The sequence below is a fragment of the Dromaius novaehollandiae genome, chromosome 18 (assembly GCF_036370855.1).
Source record: "Dromaius novaehollandiae isolate bDroNov1 chromosome 18, bDroNov1.hap1, whole genome shotgun sequence".
Lineage (NCBI taxonomy): Eukaryota > Metazoa > Chordata > Aves > Casuariiformes > Dromaiidae > Dromaius > Dromaius novaehollandiae.
This window is the reverse complement of record NC_088115.1, coordinates 12,476,710-12,492,843: the sequence shown is the minus strand read 5'-3', so window position 1 is coordinate 12,492,843 and position 16,134 is coordinate 12,476,710. Positions and strand designations below refer to the sequence as shown.

The 16,134-nt window shown below is 40.6% G+C and overlaps 1 protein-coding gene across 6 annotated transcripts in view; it reads left to right on the top strand.

Annotated features, from left to right (window-relative positions):
- The window catches only part of TEX2 (testis expressed 2), a 66,695-nt gene that overhangs the window by 25,623 nt on the left and 24,938 nt on the right, over positions 1–16,134 (top strand). For all 6 annotated transcript variants that reach the window (XM_026099034.2, XM_064522711.1, XM_026099033.2 and 3 more), the window contains exons 2-3: positions 6,157–7,811; positions 15,231–15,431. In XM_026099034.2, the coding sequence (XP_025954819.2) occupies positions 6,157–7,811; positions 15,231–15,431 (1,856 nt within the window). The remainder of the gene's footprint in view (positions 1–6,156; positions 7,812–15,230; positions 15,432–16,134) is intronic.

The following is a 16,134-nucleotide window of genomic DNA, read 5'->3' as shown; positions in this document are numbered from 1 at the left end:
CTGTGAACTAGGTAGTTCCCCCTGGAAGGGGAAAGAATGGGGGTTTGCCTGTTTTGGAGAAGGCGGTTTGTGCTTTTAGGCAAAAGCACAGATCGCTTGGGTGTTAGACTACTCCTATACCTGCCCCGCCCCTAATCAAAAAAGAACTTCAAAGTGAAAAATGACTTTGCTTTTCCTCTTCCTGTTTTGGGGATTTGGTTGAAGTCAATTCTTGAAGGCCCTTTCTGGAACATGTGCAAATTGAAAGGTGAGCTGTGAGAGACGAAAACAACCCTCCTTCCATTAATGGGCATCACAGTTAGTCATTCTTGGTGAAGGGAAGAGCACACGTTCCTGTAGCAATGCTCTTAAAAGGCATTGTGGCCTAACTTGACCGAGCACTGCCCAATATCTGGTCGCTTTCTGGGTGCTCCTGCTCATCAAATAGTGAATCACGGCGTCCTGGAGATGTGTTGTCATCTGGGGTGAAAATACAGCTTCAGCTACCGTGCTGCACTGCATCACAGCTCGGTAGGAAAGGACTTGAGAAATGTTTTCTACTCTCAGGAACAAATGGCAGTGTGCTTGCACTGTTCACCTGGTGTACTGTTGCCCATTGTTTCAGAACTTTAAAAGTAATGCAATAGGTGAGAGTTTTAACAGTTAGGTGGATAATGGGGGTGCTTGTCCTTAAAATAAGAACTGGAAATGGCAGTGATGGTAACAGTTACACGGTGCTCTTGTTCCACCCCGCAAAAGCATCCAAAGCCCAAGCTTATGGAGGAAGGGAATGATTATCTTATCACACCCTCCTTGGGAGCTGCATTCAGGTTTTGAATCATTTGAAGCCTGAGGATCAAAGATTATTTTTCACGCCTATCTGTTACGTAAATAAAAAAGATATCTCACATCTTCAGAATCAACAACAATAACAAAAAAAAAGGGCTAATAAGGCAACCAGGGCAGATGGGAAAGTATGGCTTTAAAAAGAAGGGTCAATGAAAATGTACATTTCTGCAGATATTCATGTAATCTGCAGCTGAACGGTTTGGAATTGCGCCTCTTCAAAAAAGAGGGAAAGAATGCTGGTTCCCTGGGGAGGGGCAGCAGTTGAAACGGCTGGAAGGAGAAGGGTCCAAGTGGCAAGGGAAGAATAGCAAAAAGCGTGGAAGCCATGAGCAAGGATAAATGAGGAGGTGAAGGTATTAGAAGGATTTAAGAGAAAAATCCTATGGTTCAAGAACCTGATAAAACATGTTTGTTATCAAAATCCAACTCCGAGTAGAAGAAATGTTAGTAGCGTGGCGGTGGTGGTGGTGTTTTTTGGTTTTTTTCCATGTAGCAATCGTCTGAAAATTTGATACAAGATGTAGGCTTACCTTTCAACAGTTGTGTGTGGGGGAAAAGCATGAATTGCCTTGTAGCAGAACCGGACTATGAACAGAGTTGATTTAAAAAGTACTAGCAAGGTCAAACAAGGTTAAAAACGTATGTTTGCTCAAATAGAAATGATTGTTCCTGAAAATCAGTTCCCACAACTGCAGTGCCATTTGGACCAGGCGTTGAGGGCGTTGGATACTAGTTACCCTGTGAGCCATGTGCTGAGGATGCCAAAGGGCAGTTGGGTTATATTAACTTCCTGCTGCTGCCCTGTCGATAGTGCTGATTTAAGATTGTGCATAATTCATGGTATGGTAACCTATTTGAGGGTAGGGAAATAATGACTAATCAAGAATTTCCTTCCTTTACATCATGATTAACTAGTTATCATATAAAAAAAATTTGCTTATTTGGTAAGTAGCAGACTCTTTTCCAGTGTATTTGGTGTGTGCAAGAAAACTTCATCTGTTTCAGGTAATTAGCACTGTATGTATTGGCAACTGCTGTTTAAACACAAGGTAGTGAACTGTACAGTGTAAATATAGTACCCTGAAGATCTAACCAAATTTGTGGATTTCTAGCTGATCAAAAATAATAAATCAGAAATGTTATTTGTTGAGGGGAAGTGGTAGTTAATATTGATCTCCCGTGTTGCTAGGTTCTTGATCCAAGGTAAGTGCAGAATGGGCAGAAGAGAAGGGCTTGGCTGTTTCAGTAGCATCATGTGCTAAGCCAGAGGAAGCACAGCATGCACTTGTGTGCTCTCTCTCTCTCTCTCTCTCTCTCTTTTTTCCCCCCCCCCCCCTTCTTCCGTAGTGTTATGAATGGCTGAATGACCAGGAACACCTGGGGTGTGTGTGTGGTTGTGTGTGTGTGTTCCTTCCCCCCTCCCTGCCCTTCAAACTTTGGATTGGTGCTCCTGTAATTTCACAATTTGCAGGAAAAAATTTTAGAGTACAGATGTGTGATAGCTGACGGTCCAGCATTAGGGAAAAGAAAATAGAGTTGGATACGTATCTTTCCAATAGTAATTATCCCCCCCCAAATAAATTTTGGTGCACTTGGCTGACAGACTGGGGAAATCTGCTGTCTGAACTGTGCCATGTAACGGTGCCAGCAGGAGGCACGGATTCTCTCTGCTGATGGCTCCGAGTGTGCTATCCCATCAGGAAAGTGAGATACCAAGTTTCTCACCAACCACAGCACTCGCCACGTTGTATATACATATGACTGACTAATCCATATCTAAACTTCTGAATAACTGAGAGTTCATACTGTTTAGGGAAATAACTGCTTGACCCACGGAAGTGGCAGGAAAGCTAACAATTTAAGGAGTTTTTAGTGGACTAGAGGTACAGCTCCATCAACGACAGTGACTTTCTTCACTTAGGTACTCTTTACTACTCTGAGATGTCAGAGGGGCTTTTGGGAGGACAGAAGAAAACAGTTCCACAGTAATGGTTGAAACCAGGTCTGGTCCTGAGGCAGAACTGTGTAGGGAGTTGGCTGCTGTTGTTTTTACTCCTCATGAGATGAATATACTTGCTTGGGGAAATTGAACGTAAAAGTGGTTACACTCACATAACTGCACTGGTGTAGATGCTGTTTAGATGTAAAAAGTAGATTGCTAAGTGTAATCTCAGTGTTATGCAGAATCCTCAATCTGCTCTTCCAAAGGACTAAGTTTTAAATAGTAGCAAAAATAGTAACTTTTCACTGTATTAATATTTAAAAATTGGACACATTTTTAGTACAGTATTAGAGCCTTTTTCAGACTGATCATCTGCTTCCTGACTGTGTGCCTGAATGCAGGACGCAGCCTGGAGATGCCCTGGAGGGACCCTGCTAGGTAGCTCTGTCACTGAATGGCTGGCTTCTAACCCACTGATGGGGGGTAAATGGCAGAATTTGAGCACTTGTCCCATGAAGAATTCAAGCTGCCTAGTATATGGATATCTCTGCAGCTGGAATAGATATGAAAAGTAAAGCTTTCTCCTTGATAGTGGCTCATGCTATTCTTATAAATTGTATAGAGCCAACAGAAGTGTCCCTGCCTTTAAGGAGAACAGTTGGTGTTTTAGAGCAGAAAAGAGTCTAATGCTAGTATAGTACAGAAGTGTGAAGACCGAAAAGTATTTACTGTGCCCTCTGAAAGTTAGTTAATTAGAAAAAAGTCAATGAATTTGATCACATTTTGGGCAAACAACTCAAACCACTGAGCTGTCATAAAGACTTCAGCCATGCTCTTCTTTGGGATCTGATTGTGGGAGCATATTCTGAGTCTCTAATCCTGCATGGAAAGGTCTGGTGAGCTCTAGGGATGGTACAATGGAAGGAAATAGGTTTGCATGGGGGGAATGGGCAGGGAGGACCAAGAGGTGGATATTCAGTTGAAATGGTATTTGGCCTTGGTCTTGCTTTCTGAAGCAGCATAGAGCCCTTTAGAAATTAACTTTCAGCTTGTTTGTGTAAAAGTGTGTCCTGGGAAAATAAGTCACTTTGGAGAGAGCTGGGAAAGTTGTCAGAATATTTCCCTTGCAGCATAGTTTGGGCTGTTCCTAGACAGTGCTTCTGTACCTGCTGATTGCTGTTAGTTTAATAATGCAGGAACAATTGAATTGCTATTTTCTTGGCAAATTGATCTGAAAAATGAGCAGTGTAGCACTTCGTATTTTGTTTCTTAACCATTTTTGTGATAAGTTGCTCAGGTGGAAAGTGGAGGAAAGTGTGACTAGGTTCTGAAAACTTCTGGTTGTTTGAGCCCAAACTGGCTCCCTGAGGTTTGCAGTAGAATTGAACTGAAAACTAGAACTAACATTTCTGGAGACTTTGCATGAAGCAGAATAGAAGCCGGTTCCTTCTGTGCAACTATGAGAAAGCATGTGAATGCTAGAAGAAGCAAGAAATAAACTAGTCAATAATATAGAAGCCACAAAATGGACAACCGTACTGAGTAGAAAGTGGACAGATGGTCTCTTTTGATCCAGCTATACTGGCTGAGCAGGGTAGCAAAGATTTGCTATTTTAAAATGTTTAACCCAGCTCCTTTACTGACACTGTAAAAAATGCTTACCAGGATTGCCACTCAAAAGTATAAGGGTCTACAACCTTTAGTAGAAAAATAATGACAAACAGGTGGCATTGGCTTGCTGCATAATACCATCTTTGATTCCACAACTGTTTGTGAAGTACATGTTTCTTCAACACCACATCATCATTCTTCTGAACTGTTCTTTAAATGTCAACAAAGGCCTCTCATTAATTCTGCTAGACAGTTTGATTACAGCATTTTAACAGCTCCTGAAAAGTAATTCAGTTACTAAAGTGGTAAACTTGCTGTCTTGACAATGAAGATAAAGTGCTGCTTCACAGCCAGAAAGGCAGAGCTTGTCTTGTAATTCCTGATCCATCTTTGAGAATGGCCACCAGTGCCTTGGTTTGACTGTGTGTTATATTTCCTCTCCATGGAAATGTATTGTTAAGTCCACTTTCATGGGTCAATGAAATGTTTGAAAACAGCTGTAAAAGGCAGGGATTTTAGCGTATTTATCCTATAAGCATCCCATGTGCACTGAACTGAACTGATCAGTATTTTGAAAGAGTATTATTGCTATGTCAATGCGAAGAACTGTTGCCTCTGCTGAAGTGTCCTTGCACATTCTTATAGCAAAACTGCTAGCAGTAGTGAATTCTTTGTCTAAGTATATACGTTGTCTGCAGTGTATTTCAAATGTGTCCTGTCTGCTGAAGCAGAGAGTCCAGACAGATTCATGCTTTTTCAACAACTATTGGTTTGATACTGCCCATTATTGTGTTTGGAGCTACCTCATCTAGGGGTTCTGCTAAAATATATTTGTAAAGGAATTCTTTATTTTTAGAGGATAACTTTTAGAATAAAGTTCTATCCAATTACGCTTTGATTTGCCTGTAGTTATTGGACTATTGTATATCCTGATTGTTTGTCCATAATTTGCAAAACATGGAATGATGAAGACTACTTGGAGACTTTCACATGTTTCTGTCCTTGCTTTGAGTTTGCAAGCTTTGCTTAAAACAAAACAAAAAAAAGCAGGATCTAACATATGTAGAAGGAAGTGAGAGTTAGGAGTGAAGAATTTTCATGTCCTGGGGTGGGATGAATGTTCTGGAACTCAGTAAGAAATGCAGCTCTTAGGGGAAACAGGGAAGTGGCACATCAGGGATGAACTATGATTTCAGAACACTTGAAGGTATTTTTAACAGTGCAGCACTTCTAATATTGCCTTTTTTTGCTGTGTGGAAATATGCTAGCTGGCAAACAGTAACCTATTATAATTTTGGGCATGATTATCTTCTACTTATGTTTTTTTCCTACCTAAAATCATGTCAGGTTCTTCCTTCAAGGTCATCTGAGAGGGTCTGTTAATGCTCTCTATTCTAATCCTTGTTTCCTCATTGTCCTGAACAATTTTTTTGCCCTTGTGTTTCTTTGAATCCCTTCTTCCATTCAGTGATGCTAAGAATGAGGGGAGTAAAATAGATGTGAATGGGAGTACTAACTAAAATGTAGATATGTTTTATGCAAAGAAATAAGTCTGCAGTCAGTGGGTTTTTGTTGTTAGTTTGTTTAGTAACAGTGCTTGATTTGACTAGACAGTTTTAAATCCAGTGAGATGAAAAGTGTCTGAAGTATTTTATTTTCTTCGACTGACAGACCTGTTGCATATAACCCATGTCTTGTGTTTGTCTTAAAACTTGAAAATAAGGACGTTTCAGGGGGAAAAATGCATTTAACTTAGTTCTGTATTTTCTTCACAGACTCTGACACATCTCTGGGACCTGCAATGACAAGTCAGAACAGTAGCCATGCAGAGAAAACTGGTGAAATGTCCTCAAAGCAGTCAGCACCAAAAGTACAGGTCCAACGATCTGTCTCCCGAGAAACCATTACTATTCATTTCTCTGCATTTGGGAAGGAGGAAGAAGAGGAGGAAGAGGGGTTTAAGGAGATTCTTGATGAGGAACTAGATGACCAAAGCATTGTAACAGCACTTGAAGCCAAGGAAGACCTCTGCTTTGAGCATAGTGGCCATGATATTTCTGGTCCAGCTACCTCGCTTAACGTGGCCAACTCCGCATCACTACTGTCCTCATCACCTGTAGTTCTGCCAACTGCAGATGCTGTAAAGCCGTTGGATTCTCCTTCCATATCCCAAGTATTCGGTGCAGTGCCACTAGTCCTGTCTCCCTCGTCACATTCATGTCATATAGTTAGCTTATCGGGTGCATCAGCACCTGCGGAACAGAAAGCCAACCTGTCGTCTTCCCCGTCCTCGTCCCCTTCCAGGTCGGTTGTCTGCTCTAGTGCATCATCCACAGGTTCTGGTTCAAAGCCTTTAAAGAGTTTAGTCAAGTCCCTGTCAACAGATGTGGAACCAAAAGAACCCACCCCACCGATGAGACACAGACACTTAATGAAAACCTTAGTGAAATCTCTGTCTACAGACACTTCTAAACAGGAATCTGAAGCTGTGTCTTACAGACCCCCAGACTCAAAACTGAACTTGCATCTCTTCAAACAGTTCACTCAACCTCGAGCTACAGGTGGTGATTCTAAAACTGCCCCTTCATCCCCATTAACATCTCCTTCTGACACTCGTTCCTTTTTTAAAGTACCTGAAATGGAGGCTAAAATTGAAGATACTAAAAGACGCCTTTCTGAAGTAATCTATGAGCCTTTTCAGCTGCTCAGTAAAATAATGGGTGATGAAAGTAGTAGCCACAGGCCCAAAGCCTTATCTTCAAGTGCTTCAGAACTCTCAAACCTTTCCAGTTTGAATGGCCATTTGGAAAGCAATAACAACTACAGCATTAAGGAAGAAGAATGTGATTCGGAGGGGGACTATTATGGAAGTGACTCTAACCTGAATAAGAATGATCAGTCAAAAACAGTTGAGGAACATGCAAAAGAGACGGAGACCAAAAGCTCTCAGTCTGCAAGCACAAAGGACGTGAATATGAAAACTTCACTAGTACTTGAAAAATGTTCGTTGTCTGCACTAGCAAGCAAAGAGGACGAGGAGTTTTGTGAACTTTATTCTGAAGACTTCTGCTTGTTAGAGGATGAAAGCAAACCTGATAAACCTACTGAAACTTTGCTTCATCCAGAGATGACTGAGGAAAATGGTACTATGCTCAGCAGTGAAGATGAAAATAATCTATATGTGCAACAGCCTAAAATACCAGTGAAAACTTTGTACTTCTTAACACTGTTAGTCTATGCTTACTTTATTATCCCTCTCCCTGGCTACTTAAGTGGACTCCTATTTGGAATTGCCCTTGGATTTATGATGGCTTTCTGTGTGATTTGGCTTCTTACTCCAAGTACTCCTGAATATCTCAGATTGCGTAAAAGTTTGAGAAAGCAATGGAATGCAGGAGCTCTAGACATCAAAGAACCTGAAATACTGAAGGTGAGGTTGTGGCATTTTGTGTGTGTTTGTATGTGTTATTCTGGGTAAAGGACTTATTCTGAAGGTGCAAATGAGATGAATTATCAGTGTTTGTAATTCGAATATTGCTTTAGAGTCTTTTTTAGAGACTTTGGCAGGGAGAGAAATGAGTTAGTATCCAAGACTGTATAAGACTTCAACTCCTTTTGAGATTAGAGGAAAAATAGAATAATTGCTTCAAAAATGAAAGGGCAGATGATTTTGCTGATGGATTTGAAGTGATTCTGCTGAATTACTGACAGCCAGTGGTGTCAGAGTTTAGTGTGTGAAATAACACTTGTGCTTGAAGCTGTGCCTTGGGAGGTGTGTTCTGTTCCTGGGGTATTTTACCACCTAGACAGTGATTTATCTTGTCTGTTAAATCAAGAAGCTTCAAAAGTATTGTGTTCAAATAAAGCATAGAGTTAGAAAGCATACAGATTATTCCCAGGCATTAACTAATTATGATGGGAGGAGGAATGAACAATGAGAAAGGACACACTCACGAATTATGATGTCTGTGGTTCTGTGCACTGACATTTTGAATAGCGTGTTGTATAATCTGGATTACAGTTCACTAAAATATATGCCTGAGAACTGTTTTTTAAATCAAGCTCTTAGAAAATTTCTCCTCCGTCCTCTTCACTCCTCCCCTGTCACTTCTTGTGCAGATGCTGTGAGCTGCTGTTGCTTGGTCTGTCTGGCATGTTGCTGTCTGTCCAGCTGTGACCCACATGACCACCTCAGTTCCTTCAGTAGCTTTGTGCTTCTTCCCTGCCCCGTTCTGATTCACCTAATCTTTGTCTCTAATACTCTAAATACTATTAAAATAGTATTTTCCCTATTGCAGAGCTTTATAGTAAAGCAGCTCCTAGTTTCTTATGTGAAACAGAAGCATCTCAGAATGATAGTGACACAACTTTCACTTGGTATCATTTAACTGGTTTTTTTCCTTTTTTTTTTTTAAAGCAGAATGCAAATCTCTTCTGTTAATGAAAAAAGTTTAAAGATACTGGGAGAAAAACTCATGACTAAAGAATTGTCAGACAGCTTCTGTCAGACAAACTGAAATTCCACAAACCATCACACAAAGATGTGTTAACTTCAATGATGAAACATTTTGTCACACCACAAAAGAGATCTGCAATAACTCCTGCAAAGGAATGAAATACAGAGAGTCTTTTAACTCTGATCTTTTTAGAGATGCATCTTGGGAGATGCTCTGGCAAGCTGCTGTACCTTGTCTACTTTTGGTGTGGTTAAGAAAAAATATGTTCTCTGCTCTTCCATGTTATGTACCCAGCTGTAGGTGGCTGAGACTGCTGTTTAACACCATGGCCTGCAGAAAGTGTAATGGGTTTTTGAAAACTTTTTTCAAATTAAGAAAGTCTGCTCACAGATTGCCAATGGTCATGGCTGAGTGTGCCACTGTACTATCTAGCATGTTTACCGGCATGCACACTTGCACAGTTTCTGATTTTCACTCTTATAACCAAAATATAAGTTCTCATTGCAGCTGTGCTGGTAGTTTCCATGCTTATTTTATAGATCCTTAAGCAAATAGGTGGTCTGTTGTTACGTTTGCTTATCGGAGCGTTTATGAACGCCTTCTCTTAGAGGAATGGGCTGCAAAATGGGCAACTTTGCTGAGTACGGGCAGCAATTGCATGCCCAGCCCATGTGCTACCTTGGTGTTCCCTGTTTTTCTTGAATGGCATGAGTGGTGATCTTTACCTGCTGTAGTGAATGTGGGCTGAACGGTCCTGCCTGTCCGTTCGATTTATCTGCTGCTTATATGTACAAATCTTGACAGACTTCCAGTTCTGTCCTTGTCAATTGGATGCTGAGTCCCTTCTTATGTATTTGCATTGGTAGGCTGAAGCTGAAAAGTTCCTGATATTCATTGTTGGCTGACGTTGAGCTGGCTCTTCGAGATGTTAGCTGTTATTCAAGAGCCTTTAAGCCATATTTTAATGCTTTTATCCAGGAGATATATTCTAAGAGAATGGCTGCAGGCAAGAAATAACTGTGCAGAGGATTGTGTATGAATGCAGATTTATGTTTTGTGTGGCCTGAGAAGTGGTTTTTAGGCTTTTTAACACACAAAATAATTCTCTTTAATATACTAATAAAAGGCCTTTTTAATGCTTCAGGAATTTAAAACCCAGTGTAGTGCCCATATTGTAGTAGAACGTAATGTAGTAAGATTTAGCAGATTGCACGTTATTATTCCCCCCTCGTACGAATATTTCCTATTTGCCTCTGTCAAAATGAGCACTAGACAGTTTAGATCCTCTGCAGAATGAGGTTAAGAGTTAATCTGTAACAAAACTAACATGAATATAGGAAAATCAAACTTAACTCTTGCATAAAAATGCTCTATTCAGAACTCATTGGTCTTGCATTTTGGCCTAAACTGCTTTTATGCAATGATGATAAATGCTAAAAGTAAGACCATTTTATGGGGCTTTAGAAGCTGGGATTCTGCCAAACTGCTGTCAAGCTATTTTTGTACAAGTATGTGTGCTCCTGTGTAAATATGGAGAAGTTTGTGTTTCTCTTGAATTTCAAGAACTAGTGGAAAATTTTGCTCAGCAGTTGCCAAAATACCTGAACACGAACATTGTTTCCCCAGAACTATTCCTTTGCAACATGAAAGAATAAAGCACTTCTGTGCTGACTAGCGTGTGCTTCTGTTGATTTGAATCAAACTACATTTTTTTCAATTTCTATGACTCTAACACTTCTTTATTTCACTCAAATGTCTTTGATATTGTAAAAAAAGAAAAAAGAAAAAAAAGAAAAAACCCACACCAAGTGGTGCATCTTCAGTGTGTTACCTTTTTGCTCCCTTGCAGTCTTCATTTCTTTAGCTTCCTCTTCCTTTTTTTGTCTGCTCAGTTTTTTTCTTCAGTGCCCACAGCAGATTTTCTTTTCTTTTTTCTTTTCTTTTCTTTTCTTTTTTTTTCCTGCTTGAACGCATTAGGCTTTTCTAACTTCCTTGTTGGCCTTTCCAAGTGTGTGTTCCCTTGTGTTCTCTTGACTGATACAAAAGGTTTAAGTAACAGCTAAAATGGAAATGATAAATCTACCATTTCCATTAGAAAACACATTTATTAGCAGAAACGTACACCGTGTTGGCAGTGCCTGCTGAAGAAGTGAAGCTTTCTGAACCGTAGCTGCACAGAAAGAGGAGGCTTTTTACCAGCGTGCTCTTCCTGAATATCACTCAAGGGATTTCATGCTTGATAGTGGCCTCTGGCAAACAAATATGCTTTTCAGTTAAGGTGATGGTCATTTCTTAAACTTTTTTTTTTTTTTTTGGTGAAAGAAGAGAAGCAAAGCAGTGGAGGCCTTTTAAAGCCATTTAGTGTGAGTGCTTGTGCTGCACAGACCCAGGCGTTCTCTGGAGGGTTCGGATAGCTGATAGCACTGCTGTGGCAGGGATGACACAGTGCACTTTGAAAGCCAAAGTTCAGTCTCTGCTCTCTGACAAGCTGGCCAGATCCTGCCAGTTAGATTTCTTTTCTTTTTCTTTTTTTCTTTTTTTTTTTAATAATTTCTGTGACCTCTGCTATAAAAGCCATTCCTCCAATATTCTAATTGGATGCTTTTTAAGTTAGTTACTAGGCTGATAGCTGGGCACTTTCTCCTAATTTCAGCTGTGAATTCAGAGAAACTGCTGACCTTTAGAGATGGAGATCACAGGATCAGTGCAAATGGCAAGCAGCTGCACAGTGGCATATGACTATAGTCATTGTCCTCCCTGAATTACTGAATTTCTTATTTTAACAACTTCGCTAGTACCAAAAAAACCAATCATACAGTCTCTCCTCTCCTACACAAGGAAACCCATTGTTGTTTCAGTAGTTTGGGAAAACATATCTGTTGCTAGCAGATTACGGTAACAGAACTGCTGCTTCAAATAACTTCTCTGTTTAGATGCATTGCAAAGCGGTTACCATAGGTTGTGAATCTTTTGTTTCCTTTTCTTTTTGCAGAGAGGGGAGGAGGTGTTTCTGCTAAAACTGTTCTTAAAATGTGAGAACCTGGAAGGAATCTTGAAGCTTCTTGGATAACCTTCTCAAAAATGCTTTCATGTTAAACAAAACAATCTATGGTACAAAAATGAGAATTGCTGAAATGAGAAGGCAGATGGTATTTTTTACTTCCTTAGCACTGTTAGGTATATGGGAAAAATGCCTGCAGCTGGCACAGATTTTGAGATTCATTAATAGTGAAGCATGATTGATAAAGTATTAACAGCTGCCTCTGAGCCTTGCAGTGTTTCTCTCCATTTAAAAAATAACCTGAAAGTTGAGTGCAAACAGGAAACTGCATCCTTAGAAATTAGGAATCTTAGAATTTATTTATAAGGAAGATTATAGTACTGACTGTTGGCTTGAGACTACCTGAATAAAACCAATTATTTGAATTTAATTTTCTGTATCTTTGGTTTTTGGGCTAACCTTGAAGTACATGAAGCAGCCAATCTCTTTCTTGTATGGAAATTGCTGTATAGGTTGCTATTTTAGGCAGTTACTGTGTTTAATTTCTGCGTGTTCTAGATTTTGAATGTTCAATAGCTTAGGCAGCCAGAAATCGTTGTTAAACAACTTGGAGGGGTTCTTCTGTCCCTCGCGAGCTGAGGTTGTGCTAGGAGAAGGAGCATGTGTTTGCACTTGTGTTTGTTCTGTTTAATGAGCAGGGGAGCCTGCAGTACAGGGTTTAAAAAAAAAAAAAGTGTGTTTGGCAGATTATAGAACTAATCCATTTATTTGAAATGGAAAGCCTGGGCGCATGGTAGAGATCAGAAAAGCAGGTGGGACATTCCAGCACCCGCTAATGCGGAGACAGAAGCAGGCCTGTGCAAGCTGAGGGAGATCCTGGTTTACTTATTTTTACCCTTTACATACAGTCTGTCTTGTCACTGCCGGGAAAATGGTGACCATCCTCAGAAGTGTCTCCCCTCTGCTGTTTAATTATGTAGTGTAAGGAAATCTTCTGTCTGGGACTACCAGCAAATACGTGCTGCCTGTGCAGATCCTGTACAGTGTTGTTCTTGCAGAAAGACTGATATTGGCACAGTAATAGGAACTAGATAGGTAAGGTGCCGGTCGAGTGGATGGCACACCAGGTGAATGCAGACCTCTGTGCCACTAGAGGTTCACTGAACTTGGTTAAGTCACGTACCGTAAGCCATGCCTCGTTTCTTTCTATCGCAGATGTGGCTACGGCATCCCTGTATGTTTTGGAGGGATAAAATCAAAACGTGACAATGATGGACTTGGATAGTAATCTTATAGCTACTGAGAAAGCCTAGCAAAGTTTGTGCGTTTGGCCTGTGTCCAAAGGTGCTGATGACTTCTTAACTCTCACCTTTCCATGTTTGAAGTGTAGGATTTTCACTTCTTAGCATGGCACTGTGGCAGTCAAGAGAGAGAGATACATAAATCATGCGTGGCTTCATTGCTACGTGTCCTTCGCTACGCCTGAGTGCTGCTGTCGGAAAGTTCTGCTGGTTCCATCTCAACCAGGGTATTAAAGAAACTTCAAGTACACCCTATCCTTTCTGCTCGGGTGCCTTGCATGCAAGAGGACTTCCCATCCACATACTGAAAATAACTTTATTGCTTATTAAAGTCAAGAACAGGGCTCATGTCACTAAGATCCCTGTGAGGAGCTGCTCTCTTAAGTATTTCTTTCTCTTTGTGCCAGTTTGTGTGGTCTTCAGCTGTGCTTTTTTTGCAGGAGGAGGCAATAGCCTTCTGAGGTCTGTACATTTGCCCTGGCTGACGGCCTCCCGACTTCAGCGTCAGAGCTAGAAATAGCCTGAGATCTGATCCAGGGGGCAGGTGGGAGTCCCTTCCGAGATCTGTGGGCCATATGGATATTCTAGTTCTGTGCACGGTGAACAGCTCGCCGTGGCTTTAGGCATGGCCTGTGATGTCCTTGTGCTTCAGTAAGTCCAGCTGGAGTTCCTGGCTGAAAATTAATTGCTGTCTGCTCAGAGATGCCTTGGCTTAATAATTTCTAGGAAGGAAATAGGATATGCTCAAGCAAACATCAACCCTGCTGTGCAGAACCTTGATGGTTTATAGAAAACCCTTCCTCTTGAGTTGTATTTCCTATATGGAAGTTGTATATACCCAGTGTAAGCAAAAAGAAAAACAAACAGCTTCTTCAAAGAGCATGTATTGGCACTGGTATTTCTATAAATAATGAGGCCGTCTGCTTTGGAGTTGAGCAAAGATGCGTGACTTAATCTTTACCGAACATAAAAAGAATGCTAATTTACCTAGTTTTTTATGGTTTATAGTGAAAATGGAGTTAGATCATGGAGCAAGCAAAATAGGTAGCACTGTTGCTATGGCATCTAAGAGCGCATATGCTGTCTACTTTGAGAAATTATATGGCACTGAAGTAAATGAGCATTAAAATAAACTACATTTTTGTGTGTGGGTGGAAACTTCTTTGGTGAGTTAAGAAGCTGCAGTAATGTCTGAGGTGTTTTGCATATGGTAGTTGCAACGTTTTTGAGGAATACTAGAGATGCTATTTAAATTGGTCTTGGTAAGGGCCGAGCTATTTCCTTCACTCTGACATTAATAGATATTGAATATGTAGGTTTAAGGTCTTGGAGTGCAGATAGAAATCATTAATAAAGTACATCATTTGGCAGGTTAAGAGAAGGAAAACTTGTCCTTCATGAATGACTATTCTGGCTTCTCTTCTGCCCTGTTTATCATCTTGCACTTTCTGTAGTCAGGTGTTAGAGAAATAATGCCACCCCCATGGCTGGAATCGGTTACATACCTACAGACGTGTTACAGCAGGGCTTGCTTGTTTGTTTTCTGTTTTTCTTCCTGCACAGGTCTCTAGGTAATGAAATGCAATCCACTTGGATGATATGTGCATTGCAGCCGAGCAGTGACACAATTCATTAGGTGCTGTTGAACAGTGATTGTGCATTAAAACAAACTCCATTGTGGTCTTCTACTCGGTCCTTGATTGTCGATGATTAAAATGTCAGGGCTCCCTACAAGCAGACGAGCTGCCCGCTCTGCAGCGTGCCCTCGCCAGCTGGCTGCTGGCTGCTCCCAGCAGCCTGTGTCTGTGCATCTTGCAGAGTTTCATGACGAGGAGCTGAGGGTGCTGCACTACTGATATGAAATGATGTACCTGGGAAAACAAATGTTGTGCTTGGAATACAGTCCTCATCTCGTGCTCCGTTGGTTGGGTGCTCTCAGTCAGGGCACTTGCTGCTTTGTTGCGTTCGTTTGTGCAGCAAGTGACATGAGTTTGGCAAAAGCTTGGGTAACTATTTAAACCTTTCATGTGCGTACTGTACTTGGTTTTCCAGCAGTTTAAAAGCCTGTTAACAAGTGTTTTCTTCTCTAGGGATGGATGAATGAAATTTATAATTACGATCCAGAAACGTACCACGCTACTTTGACTCACTCTGTCTATGTGCGTCTCGAAGGAAGCACCTTAAGACTTTCAAAACCCAATAAAAATATTTCTAGAAGGGCTATTTACAATGAGCCAAAGCCTGAAGTCACATATGTCAGCCAGAAAATTTATGAACTTACAGAGAGCAAGGTGAGATGTTTTACTTATGTCTGTGATTCTAACAAGGAAGACTTTGAATCTTTAAGATTTTTCATTCTAGTTTCGTGTGCTGTCATTATGTAAACAAAATTGTTTCCAGGATTAACTTGCAAAAGATTGCGCTGAGGAGGAGGATCGAGAGGATTAAAAAAAAATCTACATATTTACACAATAATGGAAAAGCATGCTTTTCCTCAGACAACTCAAAGCAGAAGTTAACATGTGGAAGTTTAGAGTATTGTTCCTAATACATTAGATTATTGCATGGCTGCTTGTTTTGAAGCTTACATGAACATGCATAGTTCCTGGTTGGTGTTTCTATCCCAAGGCAGTTCAGACAACCTTTGCATTTCACTGTTGGAGGGGGAACACACATTGTACGTGAAAGCAAAAGAGTGAGGTGTCTGGAACAAACAACACTCGCCATTGTACCCACTGTCTAGGGAAGGAGAAGAGGATTTTTTGCACCTGGAAGAGCACATCAAGAATAATGCTGGAACCGTTTCCATACATGTTATAGACTCCTGCAGATCTGTGGGGAGTTGTAGTGGAAAGTTGATTCCATTGGCATTGTATTAAGTAACACATTAATATTTCATAATTAAAAGAGTGGATTTTTTAATGCAATACATCAGTAGAGGACCTTGGTGATAGAGAAGTGGCAGGAAACTTTCAGTTTTCTGTGAAAATTAGA